At 43.8% G+C, this 25,430-nt stretch overlaps 1 protein-coding gene across 3 annotated transcripts in view; it reads left to right on the forward strand.

The window, feature by feature from the left end:
• Zbed4 (zinc finger BED-type containing 4) overlaps window positions 1–25,185 on the forward strand; it is a 41,003-nt gene extending 15,818 nt beyond the window's left edge. For all 3 annotated transcript variants that reach the window (XM_052748593.1, XM_052748592.1, XM_052748594.1), the window contains one exon: window positions 20,016–25,185. In XM_052748593.1, coding sequence (XP_052604553.1) covers window positions 20,362–23,871 — 3,510 coding nt within the window. In that variant the 5' untranslated portion in view covers window positions 20,016–20,361 and the 3' untranslated portion in view covers window positions 23,872–25,185. The remainder of the gene's footprint in view (window positions 1–20,015) is intronic.
• Window positions 25,186–25,430: the final 245 nt, after the last annotated feature.

Consider the following 25,430-nt stretch of genomic DNA (forward strand, 5'->3'; position numbering starts at 1 on the left):
CCCACCGATTAAGAATAAGACCACTACCACAATTTAAAACCAAATTTGAAATACGCTTTAATTAAATACTGGCCAGGTGAATGGGTTCAGGCCATGTCCATACCCAGGTTCCTGGGAAATGGCCCAGGATCAAGTTTTACCAGGGCTTAAGAAGGAAAACTATAATTCATTGTATTTCCCATCAGGGGCAAGCATACATACATCCTGAAGTACCTCCAGCCTATGTCCAATCAGGGGCAAGTGTACATCCTGCCCATTGAACCTCCTGCCCAGTGATCAAGCACAAACTTGTTTAGGGGAGTGAAAACATGTGGCTTGTTATCTCCATAAACAGTAGCTTCCAGTACTCCAGGAACTGTCTGTCCTTGGGCAAGGGGCTTGCAGATTAGAAGCATTTTTGTTTCATGGATGGCTAAGGCATGTAATTAAAACTTAAAATGTAACTTTGACTCTCACAAAGTTACAAGAGACTAGTTAACTAGATTTCTCCTTCAGGCATCAAGACAATATAGGCAATATTTTCCATGGTTATATAAATCACGGTAGGGATTTCTTCAGCACCCTTTTCCTGTTGGAGCCCATTTAGGTTTCCTAGTGGCTTTGCCCAGCAGGTCTGCCCCACATTGTTCAGCAGAACCCCAGTGATTCAGCAGAGCTCCAAAAGACTAATAATACATTTCAACCTTCCCTTGCATGTAGCAGATACCCAAGTCATTCAACAGACCTCCAAATTTTCTTAGCTTCTCAATTGACAAGGCCTGTCATAGAAATGGCAACAATAGCCAAAATAATTCAACAGAAGCTCAGTGGCTCCAAGACCTCACCAAGGGACAGTTGCTAAGATGGTTCAGTAAGAGCCCAGACAGCTCAAGGGAGCCTAAGCTAACAGGAAGGCAAAACCTGAGGTGCACTGATCTGGGAGGACTCACCCTGCTTCACACGATGAAAGTAGAAAGTACCCAGTGCTGGCAGAAGTGGGAAGATGGATTTCTGGAGTTCCCATAGCTGTGTGGCCCTGCGTAGTCTCTCCTGGAGTCCACGTGCTCTAAGTGACTGACAGGCAAAATATATCTTTTCCCCTGCCCTGGCTCACATTGTTCCCAGAGTTGTTGGGGTCAGAACCTGGCCCCTGTCAGCCTAAGCTTAGTCCCTTGCCTACAATAGGTCAACTAAGCAGAGTAGTGAAAAGCACAGAAAGATTTATTTAGTGTGGACATATTGGGAAAAGGAACAAATAGAGGTTCAGTGGCCCCACCCCCCAAATCCATCCTTGGACATAAGGTTTAAGTGGAAGGCAAGAGGTATACATAACTAAGCAGTCCTGGTCAAAGACCCATCATCTGGACTTCAGTCTCCTCAAAATGGTTCAGCAAGTCAGAACTGTGTCATATCTTCTTGGAGATAGATTGTTTTTCTTTGTTGGCTCCATGCTTCAGCTTTTCACTTCTCCTAGCATGAGATTCCTGGAGGAAATTCCAATTTCTTGGGGACCATTTTTTCAATAATCTGATAGTGAAAGAAATCAGATTCCCTTGGAATAACTTTATTCCTGGCAGGACAATTATAGCATCGTCTTTATAGAAATGAAGGGCATGTGTATCCTGTCTGTTCTTCTACCTTACCCTGGAGACCATCAGTCTATCAGCTCCAGTGCCACAGAGTCCTGTTGCTTTGTGTATGTGTATGCATGTACTGTTATATGTTTATTTAAAATATTTGTGTATGTGGGTGTGGATGTGTCAGTGCACACATGGAGGTCAGAGAAGAGCCTTCATGAGTTGGGTCTCCATTTCCACCATGTGGGTTTCAGGACTCAAACTCAGGCCATCAGACTTAGTGGAAAGTGCCTTTACCTCATGAGCTAATTTGCAGGCCTATGTATTTTTTATTTATTTTTTTTAAAACTTTTTTATGGCCGGGCGGTGGTGGCGCACGCCTTTAATCCCAGCACTTGGGAGGCAGAGCCAGGCGGATCTCTGTGAGTTCGAGGCCAGCCTGGGCTACCAAGTGAGTTCCAGGACAGGCGCAAAGCTACACAGAGAAACCCTGTCTCGAAAAACCAAAAAAAAAAAAAAAAAAAAAAAAAACTTTTTTGTAATTTTTATTTTATGTACATTAGTATTTTGCTATGGGTTTTGGGTCCCCTGGAACTGGCGTTACAGACAGTTTTGAACTGCCATGTGAATGCTGGGAATTGAACTCAGGACCTCTGGAAGAGCCGCCAGTGCTCTTAACCACTGAGCCATCTCTCCAGCCCCTTATTTTTTTGAGATTATTATTTTTAAGTCTTACTCTGTAGCCCAGGCTGACCTCAAACTCATGGCAATCCTGCCTCAATTTTCTAAATACTGGGATTATAGATAGAGGGCACTTTATGTTGTATATATACATACACACATATGTATGTTCCTAAGCCCTTCTTTCTTTCTTTCTTTCTTTCTTTCTTTCTTTCTTTCTTTCTTTCTTTCTTTCATTCATTCATTCATTCATTTATTTATTTATTTATTTATTGTTTTTCGAGACAGGGTTTCTCCTTGTAGTTTTGGTGCCTGTCCTGGATCTCGCTCCGTAGACCAGGCTGGCCTCGAACTCACAGAGATCCGCCTGGCTCTGCCTCCCGAGCGCTGGGACTAAAGGCGTGTGCCACTACTGCCTGGTTAGGAGTATCTTATTTTGATTGGCAGCTACTGGTGTACACCTGTAGATACGTACAGGCAGGCTTCTTTCCAGAAGCTACAGTTGTGTTATGGTTCTGACCCAGTTTGCTCAGTTGTCAGCTGGACTTCTACAAAGAAAGAACCTCTCCTTGTACCAAAGGTAGGAAACTAAAGATAGTGATTCTTTCTTCATATTTACCAGTTTACAGAATAATAATACTTTTCTTTTTTTTAATTAATTAATTTATTTTTAAAAATTACACTCATGATATTCATTAATTGCACTCATGATATTAATTACATTTGTGGTATTCATTGATTACATTCGCAGTAGAATAATAATTTTCTAATCATCTTTGGGTATCTGTGTTGTTCAGCTTTGTGTTTATACAGTGAGAGATACTTGAGGTTCTGGAAGTTTCCATCCAAGAACAGGTACCACTGTTAATCCCACAGACTCAGAAGACGACGACCACCAACCTCAAATCATGGCCAAATCAAAGCAAGCTTGTTCTGTGCACAGCAGAACTCCTGCACCCATCCCCCTCTTAAGACAGCGTTCAAGAGGTCAACCTGGAGCCAATTTCTCAAGCCTCTGTTATAGGGCAGAAATACAAGGCGGTGGGGGATTTTGCAAACAAGCATGGTTACAGAAGCAAGACTAGCTGTTCAGGAAATTTTCCTTTACAGAACATTGTGTGGCCATGGGAGTGGGGTGCAGCCCAAGAGACAGAAGCTTAAGTTTTATAGTAAACAGAAACCTAACTGGACAATGGCTGCGGTTACAAAATGGAGTCGGGCTGGTTTCTTATTCCCCCCCTCCCATTGTCTTATGTGTCCTTCTCAAATCCTTGGCAGGTAACTTTCATTTCTAGCTGCTGTAGGGGCTGATGATGCTGACAGAGGGCAAGTATTTTATCACTTGTTATCTAATGGAAAACAAAATTGTGAGACATTGGAAGATGCATGGACATTATCAGGAGAAGTAGGGTACCTGCAGCAGTTGCAGTAAGAGTTGTTAACTAGGGACCAGTTGAACAGTATTGGTACCAATTGTTTCCCTCCTGCTGGTGTAAATGCTTAGTTTTAGGATTGTTTCTAGTTATTCCTGCCTGGCTGGCATAAAAACAGTAGGTTTCTCCTAAGGCTATACATAAAGAGCAGGTTGAGGCCTCTCCTATTTTGTAAACTACCTCTGTTAGCAAGTCTACCTGATGTTCCAGTATGGAGACTGAGCTTTACCAAATACCCTAAGTCATGCTGTACTTCTTTGCTCAAGGTTCTAACTGCTGGTCTTGCAGGACTAGGACTGATGTTCCTCATGCTGCAGAACCTGTGATCCTTGCACCCAATAAGAGTGGAACCAGGGCTGGAGAGATGGCTCAGCGGTTAAGAGCACTAGCTATTCTTCCAGAGGTCTTGAGATCAATTCCCAGCAACCACATAGTGTCTCACAACCATCTGTAATGAGATCTGATCCCTCTTCTGGCCTGCAGGCAGAACACTGTATACATAATAAGTAAATAAATCTTTAAAAAAAAAAAAAAAAGAAAAGAAAAAAAAAGAGTGGAACCAATGAGAGGGGTCTGCTCATTTAGGTTGAGGATGGTCAAGTGCCATGGCTAAATGCAAGTGGTCTGTGTCCACATCATAAATATAAATTTATGAGAGGATGTGGGTAAGGATGCCAAAAAGTGGATGTGTCCCATGATCGATGCAGGAGATTGAGAGACATTGGGTAATACTATCTGTACAGGCCCACCGTATATTGGAGGGCGCAAGGAGGAACAGCTGCTGGCTTTCAGTACCCGGAGGTAGTCGAGTTCCAAAAATAGTTGCACAATTGTCCAAATAAGGAAAAGCCAAGTTATCTAGTAGCTTTGACATAATGCATAGTCCTCACCCTTGTATCATCTAGTGTTAATTTGGGTTGGGACCAGGAGCAAGTATCAGCAGTGGCTTGTGGCAATGCTGAGAGTAGTAGATAGTAAGGCATTCCTACATAGTAAGGGGGGGTTGGGTCAAGGCAGTGCCAGCAATCTTGTTTTAAGTTAGATGCAGAGTGGTTGAGGAAAGAAAAGGTTGCCATTAACATAGTCAGGAGAGACACTTCCAATGGATGGGTGGTCAAGGGTAGCTTAGGGGAGGTTAGAATAGGCAAGACAGTAGTTGGTGGATCCTTGGGGCGAGGTGCATAGCAGCAGATCTTGGGGCACTGGGAAAGGGTTCGTATTGGAACCTTTGAGTTAGGTATCTCAGATAAAATGCATTTTCTTTGGATTATAATCAAAGTACCTGGGTCTCTCATGGAGAGATATAACCTAGTTCCTCAGGTCCTTCCTGTGTCTCAGAATAATTCATCTGGGGAAACACGGGTTCCTGTCCATGGCGTTTAAGTGTGAAAGTTATGGGGTTGCAATTATCCCTGTTTACAATTGGGACTAATCTCTGTGGGGTTGGGAGGTGATAAGAACATCTTTTCCAAGGGGGCAATAGTTACACAGCTCCAAGAGGCACAATGATAGGTGCGTCTCCCTGGCAGGATTTAGGGTTAAGTGCAGGTGCCAGACATGTATACATTTTGATACTTTGTAAGTTTTTCTCCAGTTTTAAAGTGCCACAACCCTCCCCCAAAGTGCCCAAATGAAGTTTCCATCCTTGTTCATGTCCTTCTCCCCAAGGAGAAAAGAGTTTGGAGAGGGTAAAAGGCAGGAGATCAACCCAGTTACCACCAGTTTCAAGAGTATTTAAGACTTCCTTTACAGTCCTACTCATCTTTTTATCATTGCTGAACTCTGAGGAGTTTCCAATTTATATTGAGAGATTTTTGAGATCAATTGAGATAGCTTGGCTATGAAAGCCAGGCCATGTCAGACCCCAGGGTTAAGGGAAAGCCAAATCTTGAGATAATTTCCATCATTAATTAATTAATTAATTAATTAATTAATTATTTTTTTGGGGTGCCATCTGGGCCATTTCTGTTTAAGTTGGAAAGGCCTTTACCCAGCCCAAGACAGTGGCAGTAAAGACTAGCAAGTATTTCTATCCATATGGTCTTTGTTTGACTTCAGTAAAGTTCAATTCCTAGAATTCACCAGGTACTGTACCTTGACTCCCATGTCCTTTGGAGAGCATGCTCTTTTTGGCATTTATCTGAGCACAGGTTAAGCAATGATCTGAGATGTTTTGGAGTATCTCCCAATGTCCAGGCAACCAACACAAGGGGAGATGAGTTCTGAGGGTGTGTGTGTGTGTGTGTGTGTGTGTGTGTGTGTGTGTGTGTGTGTGTGTGTGTATGAAATGCATTGACTTGTGGAGAACAGTCAGCCAATTCCTTCCCAATAACTTCAGCATGCAAATTTTCCTGTCTGGTTGGATCCATAATCCATGGCAAATTTGATGGGCTCCCATGCTGGAGTATAATTTAGTCTCCTCTGGAGAGTACGTGGGGGCATTTTCATTGAGGTGGAGTTGGGACTCAGGATGGCTGATAGCTCCAATATGGTTTGGGGGCAAAGGTCCCCAAGAGCTGCCTCCCTGGCTGCTTTATCTACAAAATTGTTCCCCTGGGTCTGGGGGCCATTGTCCTTTTGATGTCCTGGCCAGTGTGTAATAGCTAGTTTAGCTGGCTTCCAACGGTTGGATGACTTTGTGCTTTGTGTTTGTTTTTAATTTTTTTCCCCTTCTGAGGTTAGTAGGCCTCTTTGTGTATTTATTTGTCCATGAACATGAGCATAGCAAAAGCATATCAGCTATTTGTGTAAATGTTCACTCTCTTTCCCTTGGCCTGAGTTAGGGCTATTATTTCTGCTCTTTGGGCTGGTATGCCTCTGGGTAGGGCTTGTGCCCATATTATTTCTTTCTAGCTTGTAATTACTGCCATCCCTGCATACCTTATTCCTTTATGGATGAAGCTGCTGCCATTGGTATAGAGGTCAGTGTCTCTTAAACAAGAGGGAACATCTGTCAGGTCTGGTCAGGAACCTTTGATGACATCTAGCATCTCCAGGCAGTTATGAATGCAGGGTGGCAGAGTTGATAGCCATGGATTTGTCAAAGGTCAACCTGTCCTTTTCTAGGAGAAGGGCCTGGTACTGGGTTAGGTAGGTGTTAGACATCCAGCAGTAGTGACAACTCTTAATAGGGTCTCTACAAGTTGTGGGACCATTATGGTCGGAATCTGTCCCAGGATAAGTTTATTTGCCTCTTTTACAAGAATTGTAGTAGCTGCTATGGCCCATAAACAGGGAGGCCATCCTGAGGTCATGGGATGCCATCTTTCTGAGATACAGGCTACCAGCCTTTTCCAAGGACCCAGGGTTTGGGTCAGGACTCCCCTGGCAACACAGTTTCTCTCATGAATGTAGAGATGAACGTGCTTGGAGAAATCAGGGAGAGTTAAAGCCAGGGCCTCTTTCAAGTTCTTAAAGGCCTGTTTATGTTCCTCAGTCCAGTCCAAGGGGGTGTTGCCTTATACTTGCCATGGCCAAGTATAGGGAGGGGCCTGGCAATTTCGGCAAACCCAGGTATCCAGAGACAACAGTACCCAACGGCCCCCAAGAATTCCCTAATTTGCTTTTTGGTGGTTGGAGTAGGAATTTTCATTAAGACCTTTATGTGGGCTTTTGATAATAGTTTTTTTCCTTCTTTTAATTCATATCCTAAATAGGTGACCTAGAGTGTGCAAATATGAGCTTCCTTTTTGGAGACCCAGTAGCCTAAATGAGCCAGAGTTTCTAAGAGACCCCGAGTGGCTCTTAAACAGTCCTCTTTGTCTTTAGCTACTAACAGTAAATCATCCACATATTAAAGTAGGGTGGCTTCTGGGTACTTACTGCAAAAAATGACTTAAGTTCTGTTTGAGGGCTTCATCAAAGATGGTAGAAGAATTCTTGAACCCCTAAGGTAATCAAGTCCAGGTTAGTTGCTCCAATATTCCCAGTTCAAGATCAGCCCATTCAATTGCAAAGATGGGCTTGCTTAGTTTTGATAAAGCTATGGGAAAGAATGCATTCTTCAAATCTAATACAGTATAAACCTTATGTTCCAGTGGTAACATTCTGAGCAGTATATAAGGATTGAGGACAGTTGAGTGAATAGTCTGCACCTGCTCGTTTACTTCTCTTAAGTCCTGTACTGGTCTATAGTCTCAGGTTTCATGCTTTTGAACTGGTAATAAGGGAATGTTCCAGGCTGATTGGCATGGAGTGAGTATGCCTGCCTTGAGGAGGCGTTTGATACAGACCCCATCCCTTTCTGGCTTCTGAATTGATGGGGTACTATTTGACTTGATCCTTTCTCTGGCTTCTGAACTGATGGGGTATTGTTTGACTCAGATGGGCATAGCCTCAGAGGTCAGTTGTACTATAACTGGTGGTACATGTTTGGCCAAACTAGGAGAGTTGTCTTCAACCCAAATGATTGGAGCATTCTTAATCAGTTACTCTTTTAATTCCCCTTCAGGGGCCTGAGTTGGGCCTGGGAGGAGGAGGTACTCCAAACTCAAGGGACAGGTGAAGATCAAGGCTTTGGCCGGCCTCCCATTTGTAGCATACGTTGTACCTCCTGAGACCAAGATAGTTGCCTGGAGTTTATTCAGAAAGTCTCTTCCCACTAAGGGGAATAGGCATTTGAGGATAATGATAAAAAGAATGAGTTACTGTTCACTTTCCCAGATTAATGGTCCATTCTGTGGTTCATTTATATTTTCTGACTTACCTTGTTGCTCCCTGCACCATTCATTGTTAGACTGATGAGGGGCCCCAGGAACTTCTGTAATATCGAATATGAAGCTTCCATGTCAACTGGGAAGCTTACAGGTTGGCCTCCAATTGAAAACATTACCATAGGCTCCCAGGGGTCCAGGTTGAAAGATTCATGACCCTACTATTCCTCCAAGGCCAAAACTGGTCTTGCATTGAGGGCATTCATTTTTCCAGTATCCCAATTCTTTGCAGTAAGCACATTGGTCTCTTTGCAGGGGCTTTCTCTTTTTGTTGTATGTTGGTTACCCAGGATTGAGGGTGCCAGGGGCAGGGGCATGTAGCATGGCCTTCGTGCCAGATTTACTTTCCTTGTCAACAGCTCTTCTTTGCTGTCTTTATTGTCAAATACTTTTTGGGCTATTTATAATAACTCTGACCTGTTCTTCCCTGCAGACCCATTCATTTTCTGGATTTCTTGCATATGTCTGGGGCAGACTAGGCTACAAAGGCTAGGTTAATTGCCTTGAGATTTACCGAGTCTTCCAGGTCTATGGGAGTATGTAGACTGTAAGCTTCTAGGAGGTATTTGAAAATGCCAAAGGCAATTTGGTTGGGCCTTTTCTTACATCTGTCACCCTAGACAAGTTAGTGGGTTTTTGGGCCGCCCCACTTTAGTCCCTCCAGTAAAGCCTGATGGTACTTAGTGACTTCCTACTTTCTTCCGTTCTATAGTTCCAGTCAGGTCTCTGTCTGGGCAGAATGGGGTTAACTGCATCTGCCCTCTGTTCATTGGTCAATGCATCTATTCCAGGGAGTACCTTAGCTGCCTCAGTCAGAATCCATTACTTCTCTTCCATAGTAAAGAGGGTACATAGAGTCTGTGGATAATCCCAGGTAGGAAGATGGTTAAAGAAGAAAGAGTCAGTTAGAGAGATTAAGGAGCCTGGGTCTGTGCTGAAAAGGGGAATTCTGGTTCTTCCAGTTACAAAGATCAGTTGTAGAAAAAGGAACATAGACATATCAGTTATCAGGGGGAACCTGGCACAGGGGAAGGACAGGGGATAATATTGCTCTTCAGTATGCTCAGGGAGACCATAAAGGAGCCCTTGGCAGATGTGGGAGGGGAGAGGACAGAAGGTGAGTGGGGTGAGCTGACTGGTGGAGTAGGGGCAGAGGGGGTAGTGGAATGAGGTAGCTGAGGCTAAGGGTTGGGGTTGAGGTAGAGGCTGAGGAATGGGAGATAATGGGGCACAAAGGTGATTATATGGGGGAAGGAGTGGGTCTTCATCCTCCTGAGGGTCTTGTAAAATGGGGGGTTTCTGAGCTTCCTTTGAAGGTCCCCCAGGGGCCCTTCCTGTAATGACCAAGACCTGGCCGTCTTGTCTGTGGGGCGTTTACTCACCACCCCCACAGTTCCCCAGAGTTTTCTTGAGTGCGAGCAGCAGGAAATATTAGATAGAAGAATTTATTGCGGAGAATCTTGCGGAGATAAACAGGTAGAAAATAAAGGATAGCCTCGAGAGGGCCTGGAACCTTTTCCAACAGGCCCCAACAGTCTCTGCCCCAGGGTTTTTATAGAGACGCCAAGGGGTGGAGCAAAAGACCTCCTCCCCCAGCACAGCCAAGTGCAGACCATCTCAGACACCTGCACTCATGCCCGTGGTCCTAATCATCCTCTATGCGGACCTGCTGGGTAAAGCCACAAGGAACCCGAGAATGGGCTCCCACACTTGTCCATTGTGGACTATATAGATCTTCATTTATGGAGGCAAATTTGATGTTGCTTCTGCTCATGGCAAGATGTATGTGATGTAGTCAGAGTGACCAGAGTTTCCAAGGGCAAAATTTGGTATTGCCCATGCCACTTGAGGGTCAAACGTACCCTCTGGGGAATCATTTGACCCCCAAAATGGGCCACTCCAATTTACAGAGAGTGTGGAGAGAGCCTTTAGTGATGGGATAATCATAATCCTGTGACTATAAGAGGATAAAGTTTTTCAGAATTTTTTCAAGACACAGCTTAATGGAGTATCAGGCTTATTAGTCTTGTTGCCCATTCTGTCCGTCCTTCCAGTCACCTCAAGTCCAGACCGTGGAAGATACACAGTAAAGAGAAGAGACAAACAAAACAGAACAAGACGTGGGGCCAAGAACCAGGCAGGGGCAGTATGATGCCTTGCTTAGTGCCTTGGAGAGGAGCTCTTCTCTTGTACCTCACCAGACACCTCACTGTCCCCCGATGAGAAACCAGCAGAACCAGAACCAGATGTCATAGAAATAGAACTATGACTTGTTGGACTGTGACTTACAAATGGAGGCCTCTGCAGACAGGTGCTTTCTGTTTTCTTTCTTGCTGTGGCCATTCACTCCAGCAGTCTGCCAATCTGAAAGCAGGCCTGGGGCCTTGGAACATTTCAAGTTGTGCACCACCTGGGAAGCTGTGCTCTAATCCTGGAGACCTGGAGGAAGGGTCTGGCTTCTGAATTTGGGTTGGGGTCTTAATATTGCTGGGGCCTCCAAATGTTAATCCTACAGCTGCCAGGAAAAAGACCACCAACCACAAATTATGGCCAAATCAAAGCAAGCTTTATTCTGTGCACAGTAGAACCAACCACTCCTGTGGCTGTCTCTCCCTAAAATGGGGATTCAAGAAATTAGCCCAAAGCCAATTTCTCAAGCCTCTTTTATAGGGCAAAACTGCAGGGGGACGGGGGATTTTGCAAGCAAGCATGGTTACAGAAGCAGGACCCATGGTTAAGGAAATTTTCCTTTACAGAATATTCTGTGGCCATGGGGGGTGGGGCACAGCCCAATTCCAAGGAACAGAAACTTAAGTTTTACAGTAAACAGAAACCTAATTGAACAATGGTTCTTGGTTACAAAATGGAGTTGGGCTGGTTTCTCACAAACCCTTCCCATTGGTTTGGGACTTTGCTTGGCAGGAGTCCATGTTAAAGCTGGGAGCAGATAGACACTAGGAGATTGGGATCCCACCATCCCATCCAAGGGTACTTCAGTGATTTAAGGATTTCCCATAGATTTCACCTCTTAAAGACCCATAGCACCTCCCAGTCCTGCTACTCTGGGGACCTGTAGCATGCACTTAGTTTGTATTCAAACCATAGTGGTGCACAGTGACTTTATAAATTTAAACATTGATGTATTGCTTATTTGTTTGTGTTCAGATTGTTTCTCTGGGCACTAGAAAGCTTTGCAAGAGTCTAGATGCTTTTGAAATCGATCTCATACACTCTGAAAGGTTTCTTGCTGTCTGCCATGCCAAAATGTTCTGGGCTCATTGTGTATTTGTTCAGCTCCAAACCTAAAATAAGCCATTTCCTCATCTCTGGTTTTCGTTAATAGTTTTGAAGAGATGGTTTTGAACTATAGTCCAGGCTGGATATGAGAGATGCCATTCTGTGAGCTGGTTGTTGTTTGCAGGCCTTGGCAGTGAACAGAATCAGTGTATAACTGTTTAGAGAGTATAGGGTATATCCTTGCTTCAGTTTCTGTCTCCTTTTTACACTGGTCCTTGGGAGCAGAGGTGATGAGAGGAGAAGACTTGGCAATTACTTATTAGATTATGTTTGCTTTGCTTTGTGATTTTTGACACTTTCAGTTACTCCCTAAATTCCACATAAGAGAGAAAACGTGCTTGTTGTCTTTCTGAGTCTGGCTTATTTCACATAACATGATGATCTCCAGTTCCATACATTTTCCTGCAAATGACATTTCCTTCTTCTTTGTGGCTGAATAAAACTCTTTTGTGTACATTAGTACATTTTCTTTATTCATGTTATTGGTGGGCTCCTGGGCTGACTCCATGACTTGCTTGTGAACAATGCTGTGATAAACATGGTTGTACAGGTGTCTCTGAGATAGACTGACTTAGACTCCATGGGGTACATACCCAGAAGAGCTATATAGCTGGGTCATATGCTAGGTCTATTTCTAGTTTTTCCAGGAATCCTCATAATGATTTCCATAGTGGCTACACAAGTTCACTTTCCATCAGCAGTGTATGAAGGCTGCTTTTTTTGTCATATCCTAGCCAGTTTTTGTTGTTTTGAGGATAGCCAATTCTGACTAGGGTGAGATAGAATTTGAATATAGTTTTAACTTACATTTTGTTGATGGTTAAGGATTTTGAACTTTTTTTTTTGTTTATTTATTGGCCATTTGTACTTTTAAAAAATTGAACACCTATAAATCTGTGGGGGGAGGCACATGAATGCACACATGTGCCACAGCATGTGTTGTGTATGTGTGGAGGTCAAAGTACAGATTGAAAGACTCAATTCTCTCCATCATATGGGCTCTGAAAACTAAACATGGTTTCTCAGACTTGGCAGCAAGTGCCTTTACCTGCTGAGCTATCTCACTATTTTTTAAAAAATGGTCTTTAACAGTTTTTAATTTAAAAATACATTTAAATTTTTATTTATATGTTTGTGTGTATGTATGCACATGTGTGCGCCATTGCCCCAGAGACCAGAAGGTGTCAGATCATCTGGAGCTGGAGTTGCAGGCAGTTGTGAACCACCCAATAATGAATGAGTACTAGGAACTGAACTCTGGTTGTCTGCAAGAGCACCATTGCTCTTAACTAGCCAGCCAGCTCTCCATTTACATTTTTTTTAATATCCATAGCTATAAGCCTCCCCTTTAGAGCTGTCATGTTGTATACTGAAAGTTCTAGGATGTTTTCATTTTCTTCTTTTTTCTTTTCTTCCCCTAATCTTCCTTCTTTCTCTTCCTCTTTCCCTTCTTCCTTTCTTCTTTTGTGTATTACATGTTTGTGAAAGAGTGTGTGTGCACAGCGCATTTGTAGAGAGATCAGAGGACAACCTTGAGTGTTGGTCTTTGCTTTCTACCTTGTTAGAGACAAGCTGTCTCTTGTTTTTTGCTATATATGCTGGGCTAGCTGGCCTAAGAGCTTCTGGGGAGTCTGTGTCTCCACCTCCCATCTCCTTACAAAGGCACTGAGACTGCATATGCTTGCACTACACATCCATCCTTTACATTGATTCTGGGTATTTGAACTCAGGCCCTCAGGCTTGTGTGGCAAGCGCTTTTACTCACAGCGCCATCTCCCTAGCCCTTCTTACTTGATTTAGAAGTACTTAAATTTCTTCTCTGATTTTCTCAGTCACCCATTGATTGTTCAAAAGTTTACTCAGTCTTCATGTATTTCTATAGTTCATGTAATTTCTCTTTCTATTTGTTTCTATTCTTTTCCATTATGATTTGGTAAAATACAAGAAATACTTTTATATTTCTGTATTTGTTAAGACTTGTAGTCTGTCTAAAATGTGGTTTGTCTTGAAAATTTTATGAGCTGCTGAGAATATATTCTGCAGTTGTAGATGGAATATTTTGTTAAGTTCATTACATTTATGGCACAGCTCTTTGGTTCTTTTGATTTTTTTGTGGGGGAGTCTGACTAATCTTTTGATTAGAGTGGAATATTGAGTTCCCTACTATATTGTATCTGTACCTGTGTGTCACTTTATGTCCAGTAGTATGTTTTATTAAATTTGGTGCCTGACATTCAGTACGCATATACATTTAAAATCCTTAACACATCCCCTGTTTGAGACACTGTCTCACGTAGCTCATACTGGCCTCAAACTCTAGCTAGCCAAGACCTTGAACTTCTGATCCTCTTGCCCTCGTTTCTCCAGTGCTGGGATTACAGCACACCTGACTTACACAGCCCAGTGCTGGGGATCTAACCCAAGGCTCACTGCATTCTAGGCAAGCATTCTACCAACTGAGCTACATCTCCAGCCCTATATATTTCTTTTTGACAGATTGTTTCCTTTATTAATTTGTAATGACCTTCTTTATCCCTTCCGATTTGACTTGGGGTCTGCTTTGTCAGATATAAATTAGCTACTCTTGCTTGCTTCCGGGTTCTATTTCCTTAGAATCTGGGTAGTAAGTAGGAAAGCTGTTGCCAGCTTTTCATGTCTGTGATCACCACCCTGTGCTGACTGCTGGTCTTCACCCTGGTTGTCCCAGGTGTGAAGGTAAAACCTACTACTATATCACAGCTCAAAGTATAAGCCCTGCACCATACATATGCTCAAAATAATATGTAAAAACAAAAATACATCTTGTAATTACTGAATGAAGTGGTGCACTCATGAACACAACACTCAGGAAGCTTAGGAAGGAAAATTCCAAGTTCAAGATCAGCCTGTATAACAAGGCCCTTTCTTAAAAAAGAAAGGAAAGAGCCAGGCAGTACTGGCACATGCCTTTAATCCCAGTGACAGAAGCAGGTGATAGCTGTGAATTTGAAGGCAGCCTGGTCTTCAGAGCAAGTTCCGGGACAGTCACAGCTATACAGAGAAAACCTGTCTCGAAAAACCAAAAAGAGAAAAAGAAAGAAAGAAAAAACATCTCATAAATAAGAATTTTATTTTGAGAGGATATTATTTATATAATTTTTAAAATGCATATTTTGCAGCTAATCATCTGTAGAAATACAGTTGCTTACCTGGGTGTGGTGGTGCACATCTTTAATTCCAGCACTTGGGAGGCAGAGGCAGACAGATCTCTGAGTTCTAGGACAGCCTGGGCTACACAGAGGAAAAACCCTGTTTTGAAAGATTAAAAAGAAAAAGGAATAAAAGAAAAAGAGTTGCTTTTTGTATGTTAACCTTATGTCTTGCAACTTGCTTTTTTGGGGGGGTGGTTTCCAAGACAGGGTTTCTCTGTGTAGCTTTGGAGCCTATCCTGAAACTTGCTTTGTAGACCAGACCAGACTGGCCTTGAACTCACAGAGATCCTCCTGCCTCTGCCTTCCGAGTGCTGGGATTAAAGGCGTGTGCCACCACCACCCGGCATGTTATTTCTTTAATATTTTTACTTATTAAGAATTTTATTCATGTATATAGTGTATTTTGATCCTATCTTTTGACCCTGTCTACCCTCTGTTCCCCTGCTCTCCAAGCAAATCTCTCTCCCAGGTTCATGTCTTTTTTTTTTTTAAGGCAGGGATTCACTATGTAACCCTGGCTGTTCTGGAACTCTCTATGTAGACCAGGTTGGCCTTGAACTCACAGAGATCTGCCTGCCTGTGCCTCCTGAGTGGTGAATTCAAGGCATGAGCCACTATGCCTGGTCCAAATTCATGTCTTTTTTTTTTTTTTTTTAAAGATTTATTATTTATTATGTATACATTGTTCTGCCTACATGCATGCTTGCAGGCCAGAAGAGGGCGCCAAATCTCATTTCAGATGGTTGTGAGCCACCATGTGGTTGCTGGGAATTGAACTCAGCACCTCTGGAAGAACAGCACAGTGCTCTTAACCGCTGAGCCATCTCTCCAGCCCCCAAATTTGTGTCTTTTGAGGCAAGTTCTCACTCTGTACCCCTGGCTGTTCAGGATCTCACCAGGCTGGCTTTGAACACAGAGCTCTACCTGCAAAAGGCACAGGTTAGTTCTCAAACCTTTTGCATCCCAAGTTCTGGGATTAAAGGCATGCACCACCATACCTAACTTTTATTTGTTTGTTTTGAGACAGAGTTTTTCTTTGTAGCTCTGGCTGTCCTGAAACTCACTCTAGACCATGCTGACGTCAAACTCAGAGATCCACCTGCTTTTGCCTCCCAAGTGCTGGGATCAAAGGCATGTGTTACCAACCCCATTTTTGGTAATATAATTGCTTGCCTTTTTATTTTATTTTATTTTATTTTATTTTTTATTTCAGGTCTGAGGACCAAACCCAGGGCCTTGTGCTTGCTAGGCAAGCACTCTACCACTGAGCTAAATCCCCAACCCTGATTGCTTGCCTTTAGTTGTTATTTTTGCCTTGCTTTTCTGGCCCCCACCATTGGGACTCTGAAAGTGATGGGAACAAACTACTTCCTAGAGGCATTCCTGATCTTCGGAGGAATGTTGAGGGTTTGTCTGAACATGGAAGAGATTGGAACTATTTCTAGATTCCCCTAAGCAGATCATGGAAACTCCTTTTTCATTTGCTGAGGTGTTTCAGCATGAACGGGTGCTGAATTATGTAAACTGCCTTTTCTGTATCTAGAAATTATCATGTTCTCTCACTGGAGTGAAATATGGTCATTTCTGTGAGAATCCAGCCTGATCTAACCATGGCCTCCCTAAGTGGAAACTGCCAAAGTTGCCTGACTGATCCTGGTGCTTTTTTAGAAATCATTTTCTAGCACATATAACCAAAACTGTTAGGATGCTACATGCAGCTTTGTAAGTGAGTGTTGGTGACATGAGCCCCAGGATATTAAGTCATTGATACTAGCTTGAGATAAGCAACCTTGGATGATGTCATTTTTGTCCTACTTGGAAGCTTTCTTCCTCTAACTGGAACTGCGAGGATCTTTGATCCAGCTGATAGAATACGGATGTGAAAGTCTTGTCTGGACATACGTTTTCATTTCTCTTGAGTAGTATTCTAGTTTGAATGAGAATGGCCCCATAGGCTCATATATCCGAATGCTTAGTCTACAGTTGGTGGAACTGTTTGGGAAGGGTTATGAGGTGTGACCTTGTTGGAGCGGGTGTGTCACTGGGGGCGAGCTTTGGGGTTTCAAAAGACCATGTCATTCCCAGTAAGCTCTCTATCTGCTTGTGGATCAGATGTAAGATTTCAGCTAGTTTTGCAGCAGCATGCCTGCTTGCTGCCATGTTCCCCACCACAAGCCCCCAATTAACTGCCGCCTTTTATAAGATGTCTTGGTCATGGTATCTCTTCACAGCAATAGAAAAGTAACTGAGCCGGGCGGTGGTGGCGCATGCTTTTAATCCCAGCACTAGGGAGGCAGAGCCAGTCAGATCTCTGTGAGTTCAAGGCTAGCCTGGTCTACAGAGATCCAGGACAGGCACCAAAACTACACAGAGAAACCCTATCTCAAAAAAAAGTAACTGAGACAGATAGTATCTGGCAGTGGATCTGTTAAATTTTTATTTCATCCATCCTAGTGTCTCTCTCTATATTTTTTAAAATAGAACATCTATCTATCTATCTATATCTATCTATCTATCTATCTATCTATCTATCTATTTATTATGTATAGTGTTCTGTCTGCATATACACCTGCAGACCAGAAGAGAGTACCAGATCTCATTACAGATGGTTGTGAGCCACCATGTAGTAGCTGGGAATTGAACTCAGGACCTCAAGAAGAATAGCAGGTGCTTCTTAACCTCTCAGCCATCTCTCCAACCCCCTAGTGTGTATATTAATGTATTAGTTTGATTTGTATATGTTTTTCTAACTGTTGTGTTTAATTCTTTTCCTAATCTACTTATCATTGGTCTCTTATTTTGCTCAATTTTGCTTTCTATATTAAAAATACGTGTTTGTAGTTATGTATGAACTATATATTGTTTGTTTGTTGTTTTTGTTTTTGCTTGATTTTTTGAGACAAGGTTTCTCTGTGTAGTCCTAGCTGTCCTGGATCTTGCTCTGTAGACCAGGCTCATCTTAGCCGCCTGCCTCTGCCTCCTGAGTGCTGAGATTAAAGGTGTGTGCCATCACTGCCTGGCAGAACTACATGTTGTTTTATGGACAGCGGTGTGTAATTGTTTTAAACTGTGCATGTGATGAGAGCCTTTATGTTCTGAACTGTACTTTGTTTCCTTTTCAATACAAGGACTCACTATAGAGCCCTGTTCTAGACTGGACTGTTTTTTCTTTTGTCAACTTTAACTCATGGTGACTTGCTTCTCATTATCCCCTCCACCCTACTCCTGCATACAAGAGTGAGTGTGTGTGTGTGTGTGCGCGCGCGCGCATACACATGTGGAGGCCAGGAGTCAACCCTAGGTGTCCTTTCCTAGGAGCTATCCACTTTAGTGTTTTGTTACTTGGGGTTTTTTTTTGTTTGTTTGTTTTTTTTTTTTTTGGTTTTTCGAGACAGGGTTTCTCTGTGTAGCTTTGTGCTTTTCCTGGATCTCACTTGGTAGACCAGGCTGGCCTCGAACTCACAAAGATCCACCTGCCTCTGCCTCCCGAGTGCTGTTGTTACTTGTTTTTGTTTGAGACAGGATCTCACTGAACTTGTGCCTTACTGAGTTGACTAGGCTGTCTGGTCAACAAGCTCCAGGGATCTGTCTATTCCTGTCCCCCTATGCACCAGCACAAGGATTACAGGCACACACCATCATGCCCAGCTTTTTATTATTGTCACATGCATGCACACACACACACATAAATTTATAGATTCAACCTGCTGAGTTCATTTAGTGTTGCTCATATGTATATGAGTTTTGAGCTGGCCACTGGGATTGATCATCTATTTGAGATTTGTCCCTGGAGCAGACTAATTCTCTCTCTCTCAGCAGTCAATAATTACCCATAATTCTTTATGTAGGGGTGAGGTCTTGTGAGATTTTCTTCATTCATGTTGATATGTCAACTGGTGGTGTTACTGTTCAGGTCTCACTTATGCAACCATATTGAGAGTTTGTGGGTACAGCTTCCCTGATATATATAGAAGACACTATCTCACCGCAGAAGCCCTGGTCCTATGGCTCTTAAACGTGTCCTGCCCCCTCTTTCACAGTGTTCCTTAAGCCTTCTGTGTAGGGGTTGCTTTATAGATGCATTAGTTGGTGTTAGGCAGCCCTTTGTCTTTGTATAATGGCCTCTGTCTTTGCCCACTGAACCATCTTGCCAGCCCTTTTGTTGCTTTTTAAACTGTTCCTCTCCTGTTCCACACACCTATATTCTCCTTTGGATTTCAGTCTGATTTACTCTGTGGATTTGATTATTTCATAGATTCTTTGGAATTTTTTAAACTCCACATTTTCTATTAGGAAAGTAGAATGAATTGGTTTCAAGGCATTTAGGTTTTACTAAATTTTTTACTAAATACTGTGTAGTGCCTCTGGAAAACTGCAAGGTGAGACTTGTGTCTAGAGAGATGGCTCAGCAGTTAAGAACACTTGTTGCCCTTGCAGAAAACCTGGGTTCAGTTTCTAGAATCCACATGGTAGTTCTCACCCATCTGTAATTGCAGTTCCAAGAGATCTTACGTCCTCTTCTGGCTTCTGTAGAGTCTTGGTGTGTCTGTGGTACACACACATGCATGTAGGTAAAACACTCTTACATGTAATATAAAAATAAGTTTTGCTGAGCGGTGGTGGCGCACGCCTTTAATCCCAGCACTCAGGAGGCAGAGGCAGGTGGATGGATCTCTGAGTTTGAGGCCACCCTGGTCTACAGAGTGAGTTCCAGGAAAAGCGCAAAGCTACACAGAGAAACCCTGTCTCGAAAAACAAAAACAAAAGTTTTGTTTGTTTATTTGCCAACAGGGTGTCATTGTGTACTGTGACTAGCCCTAAACTTACTGTGTAGACCTGGCAGGACTCAAACTCACAGAGATCCACCTGCCTCTGCCTTTTAGTGTCATCATTGCTTTTCACTCATATTTCTTACTCCTTTACTGGTTGGAGATTTGAATTTGAATTTATATCTTTTTGCTAATTTTGTAGTATTGGGTTTTTTTTATGATATGAATGGATTGCAAATTGTCACTAGCAACATTTTTGACTTTAGCTTTCTATCATGGAAATTTTCTTCTATACAGTTAGGTTGATCTTTGGGACAACATAGATTTTTAAATTTATAGTTCAGTTCTGTGCTTAATTTGATGTCATCTATTACAGGATATGCAAAAGGACTGTGTGTATGCCTTCAAGATGGTGGGGCTCCTGTCTTGGAGAAGAAAAACAAACCTGTGCTGCATGTATTGGTGTACACACCAAGAAGTACTTATTTGTGGCACTCCTGGAGAACAGCACTCCATGCCCTGTGACAGTGTGCTTGTGTGAGCTACATACTCTGCTTTCCAGTGACATTCATGGTCAGCCATGCTAAATAAACATCCTAGAAGATGGGATTATGAAAAAGTGAATAAAATCTACTTTTGGGGTCACAAGTAGGCATTATAACCAGTTTTTATTCACTTAAGATGTCAGAATGATGAAGCAGCCAGGATAATTATGGTTGGTCATGGAGGATAAGCAGGAAGCTTGTCCCAAGGGGGACAGTGATTTTGTTTCTGACAAAGTAAATTTCAAAATAGAAGAGGAAGATGATCAGATTCCATGTCACAGTTTGGGAAGAGTGGACTTTAAAAGTGAGCCAGAGGACATGAGACAGACAGACAGTGGCGATGAGCAGGCAGAGATCAGGGCAGCAAGCTGTGCCTGTCAGCCTCCTGGGAAGTACTTCCCTGCTGAGAGTGAGGAGGACTATGGCTCACTCTTCTCCCAGTATAGCAGCACACTGTACAACGTAGCCATGGAAGCCGTGACCCAGAGCCTTCTTTCTAGCCGACACATAAGCTCCAGGAAGAAGTCTCCAGCCTGGAAGCATTTCTTTATCTCTCCTCGAGATAGCACTAAAGCAATATGCACATACTGTATGAAAGAGTTCAGTAGGGGCAAAAATGAAAAAGACTTGAGTACAAGTTGCCTCATGAGACATGTGAGGCGGGCACATCCCACCAAGCTCATTCAAGAAAATGGAAGTCTATCAGCAGGGTCCTCCTTTTCCTCTCCCTCTCTTCTGCTTCCATCACAGCATACAGATGCGGGAGATCTCAGCACTGTGCTCTCACCTGTCAGACTTGTCCAGAAAGTGGCTCCCAAGACCCTATCCCCTGACCAAATAATGGAAGAGCCCGTGACTGTGGTCTCTTGCGAAGAGGTGTCCTCTGATGTGTCTGTCACTGAAAAGTATAGCAGAGAAGAGGCCTTAGCAGGCTCCTCCCCCAACCTCTCCATGCTCCATTATGATGACGCTTCAGAAAGCATGGCAGAAAGAAACCTTCCCCTTCCCAAAAGCACATCTGGGTCCAGGAGGAGGTCGGCCGTCTGGAAGCACTTCTACCTGTCGCCCCTCGATAGCTCCAAGGCTGTCTGTGTCCACTGTATGAATGAATTCAGCAGAGGGAAGAACGGGAAGGACCTGGGCACAAGCTGCCTCATCAGGCACATGTGGAGAGCACATCGATCCATTGTACTACAGGAGAATGGGGGCAGCACAGGCATCCCACCATTGTACCCTATGCCTCCAACCCTGCTGCCTGCCCTGATGCCCCCAGAGGGGGAGCTAAACTCTGCATCGTTGTCTCCAGGCAAACAAGTCAAAGAGTGCCCTTCTGCCTCCTCATCCCCAGAGAGGCTGCCTGAGGACTTGTCATCACACACAAATCCTGGGGATGTGTCCCGGGAAGACGTGTCCATGTTGTCATCCTCTGATGACTTGGGGGAGGCCTCTGTAGTGTCCTCTCCAGAGAAGCAGCCAGCAGATACAGGAAGTTCAAGGTTTGAATCGGGCACTGTCTTCCAGCAAAATAAGAAGGTCATGAGAAGACTGAAGTCAGAAGTCTGGCATCACTTCTCCCTGGCCCCCATGGACAGTCTCAAAGCAGTGTGCCGGTACTGTAGCTGTGTGATTAGTCGGGGTAAGAAGGGGGACGTAGGCACCAGTTGTTTGATGCGACATCTGTACAGACGCCACCCCGAGGTTGTCGGGAACCAGAAGAACTTTTTGGGTGCCAGTTTGGCAAACTCTCCGTATGCCACTTTGGCTTCTGCAGAAAGCTCCTCCAAATTAACTGACTTGCCAGCAGTGGTCAGAAAAAACCATCAAGGTGTGTTTCCTGCTCATAGCAAGAAGACCTCAAAGCTGTGGAACCACTTCTCTATTTGCTCTGCAGACTCAACCAAGGTGGTATGCCTGCACTGTGGCCGCACCATCAGCAGGGGCAAGAAGCCCACCAACCTGGGCACCAGCTGTCTCTTGAGACACCTGCAGCGGTTCCATGGCCATGTCCTCAAGAACGATGGCTCAGAGGCCACTCTGCCCCGTTCTTCAGGAGTCCGGAGACCTCTGGCCATGGAGCTCTCAGGAGCTTCCTCTTTCCGTGACTCAACAGAGAAGTTCTATGACTCTCATCCAGTTGCCAAAAAAATCACAAGTCTCATAGCTGAAATGATTGCACTTGACCTTCAGCCATACTCCCTTGTAGACAACATTGGCTTTAACAGGCTGCTTGAATACTTGAAACCTCAATACTCTTTACCCTCCCCTTCTTACTTCTCTAGAACAGCTATCCCAGGTATGTATGACAATGTGAAGCAGATAATTATGTCACATCTGAAGGAAGCTGAGAGTGGTGTGGTCCACTTCACCTCTGGAATATGGATGAGTAGCCAGACTCGTGAGTACCTGACCCTTACAGCTCACTGGGTCACCTTTGCATCTGCTGTCCGGCCACATTGTGAGGACCACCATTGCTCAGCACTTTTAGATGTGTCACAGATTGACTGTGACTATAGTGGGAACAGCATTCAGAAGCAGCTGGAGTGTTGGTGGGAAGCCTGGGTGACCTCCATCGGCCTTCAGATTGGCATCACTGTCACTGACAATCCAAGTATAGGGAAGATGCTGAGTGAGGGTGAACACTCAAGCGTGCAGTGCTTCAGCCACACGGTGAATCTGATTGTGAGTGAGGCTATCAAGAGCCAGAGGATGGTGCAGAACTTACTGAGCATTGCCCGGAAGCTGTGCGAGCGGGTCCACCGGTCACCCAGGGCAAGAGAGAAGCTAGCAGAACTGCAGAAGGAGTACGAGCTGCCGCAGCACCAGCTGATCCAGGATGTGCCATCCAAGTGGAGCACGTCATTCCACATGCTTGAACGGCTAATTGAGCAGAAGAGGGCAGTTAACGAGGTGTCCATTGAGTGTAACTTCAGAGAATTGATCAGCTGTGACCAGTGGGAGGTCATGCAGTCTGTGTGCCATGTGCTGAGACCGTTTGATGCTGCAAGCCGAGAGATGAGCGCCCACATGTCTACTCTGAGCCAGGTCATCCCCATGATCCACATCCTCAGCAGGAAAGTCGAGATGCTCTTTGGGGAGACAATGGGCATTGACACCATGCTTAAGTCCCTGAAGGAAGCCATGGCGAGCCGCCTATCTGCCACTCTCCACGACCCCAGGTACATCTTTGCCACACTGCTGGACCCTCGCTACAAAGCTTCCCTGTTCACAGAGGAAGAGGCGGAGCAGTACAGGCAAGACTTAATCAGGGAGCTAGAAATATTGAATTCTACCTCAGAGGACATGGCCACCTCCAATGGCTGTGACTCAGGGTCCCCACTTAAAGACACTGGCACAGGGGAGAGCCTGTGGTCACTTGTTGCACCAATAAAGAGAGAGAAGAGAGAGAAGCTACCCGAAGACATGGTGCTTGCATATTTGGAGGAAGAGGTGCTGGAACACAGCTGTGACCCACTTACCTACTGGAACCTGAAGCGGTCATCCTGGCCTGGGCTGTCTACCTTAGCAGTCCGATTTCTGGGCTGCCCCCCAAGTACAGTTCCCTCAGAAAAGCTCTTCAACACACCCATGGAGGCTGGCAGCTTTGGGCAGCCCAGGCTTGCGATGGAGCATTTTGAAAAGCTCATCTTTTTAAAAGTGAATCTCCCCTTGATATGCTTTCAGTATTGAACTCATGATGGAGCCACCAGGCTGGAAATGCGCTTCAGAGTGCCAGCTATGGTGCCAGGGCTGACGTGTCTGGCAGGGCCATGTAGGACGCCAGACCAGGTATCTAGGGCCACCTGCCAGCTCTCACCGTAATATCCACATGTGCCTTACTCCTCCTTCAGGCCAGGTGTCGAGGTGCGTTTTCAGAAGCCCACTAGAAACAGTCTTGGCAATTACGAAATAGGATGATCAGGTTTAATTCATAACTATAAAGTTTTTTTTGGCTGTTTGTTTTTTTAGGGGATAGTAATTTGGTTTACTAGAATGGAGGGAAGATATAAACAGTTTTATTGTGTAGGGTTTTTATTCAGTTGTGTAAAAACCACAAATCAGGTGCTGCATTTTAATTAAATATTATTTTAATTGCAACAAAACAGCTTTTGTGGCTGTCAGATGAAACCTGTAAATAGGAGGTGGAGGTTAAGCCATCCTGACTGAATAGTTCTTAACCACAGGCTCCAAAGTTATGTCGAGGAGAGAATATTCTGGAAGCTGTTTACTGTAACAGAAACCAGGCATTTGAAAACAAAACTGAACTTAGACATATCATGGAGTGTCAGTTACAGTTACGTGGCTGTTTGGTCACGAGAACTTTCCCATGTCAGGTGTTTGCATTCAGGTTTTACACGGTCAGTTAACTCAGAGATATCCCACTTATCATGAACTCCTTGAAATTGGATCCAAGTTTTAAAGTCATGCTTAGGATTTCACCAGTGCATGATAGGACACGTTTACAGCAGATGGCCTGTTGATCAAATCTCCATGCCTCTGATTTATATGCGTCTCTATACTATAAAGCTATCTCCTAAGAAGTGTGCACTGACCCCCTCCTGTTCGATCAGACTGTAGCTCAGATTCTACTTTGAGGAGATAGCTTGTTAACAGGGAAAGCGCTTGTCTATTGCAGTTGTCAGAAGAGCCTTAGGCATTTAGATTTTTTTCCTATGATAGGGAAGATTCAACTGTCACTGGGGTATTATTATAGAATCCCAAGGATATCAAAATGAAGTATCAGCTGTCAGATTCTTTTACCAGACTCCAAAGTTTTTGTTTTAAAAAATGTCTAAAGAAAAAAATTAATTTTCTCATTTCAAGTCAGTTAAATATTATGGGTGAGACCAATCACTCATTTGCTTCTGACCTTCTAGAAAAAGCTGTTCTTTTGTTGAAATACTGTACGTAGGCTCAGTCTAAATTTGCGTGGACTATGCTTTAGTGTATTTATAAATGATGAACTTGGATTCTGAAATTAAACTTTTTATTTGCGATTTTCTACTGCTGATTGATGCTGGCTTTTTATTTTTAGGATAATCAACAGGCATGCGTTCATGGGTTAATATAGAGACTTGATTTGAACAGTGTTTAAAGTGTCATCCTAGTTACGGTAGGGTACTAGGGAGTCGGGCAGTCTTCCTAACAGTAGTAGTTCTGATGAAGGTAATGATGGTTAGAACTCGGCTAGCACCTCTCCATAGCCCCTCTTACCTGGTGTTTGTGCATTTACCTCCTAGACACCAGCC

This window comes from Peromyscus californicus, unplaced genomic scaffold, assembly GCF_007827085.1.
Source record: "Peromyscus californicus insignis strain IS unplaced genomic scaffold, ASM782708v3 Scaffold_20__1_contigs__length_68692818, whole genome shotgun sequence".
In the NCBI taxonomy this organism is placed as follows: Eukaryota; Metazoa; Chordata; class Mammalia; order Rodentia; family Cricetidae; genus Peromyscus; species Peromyscus californicus.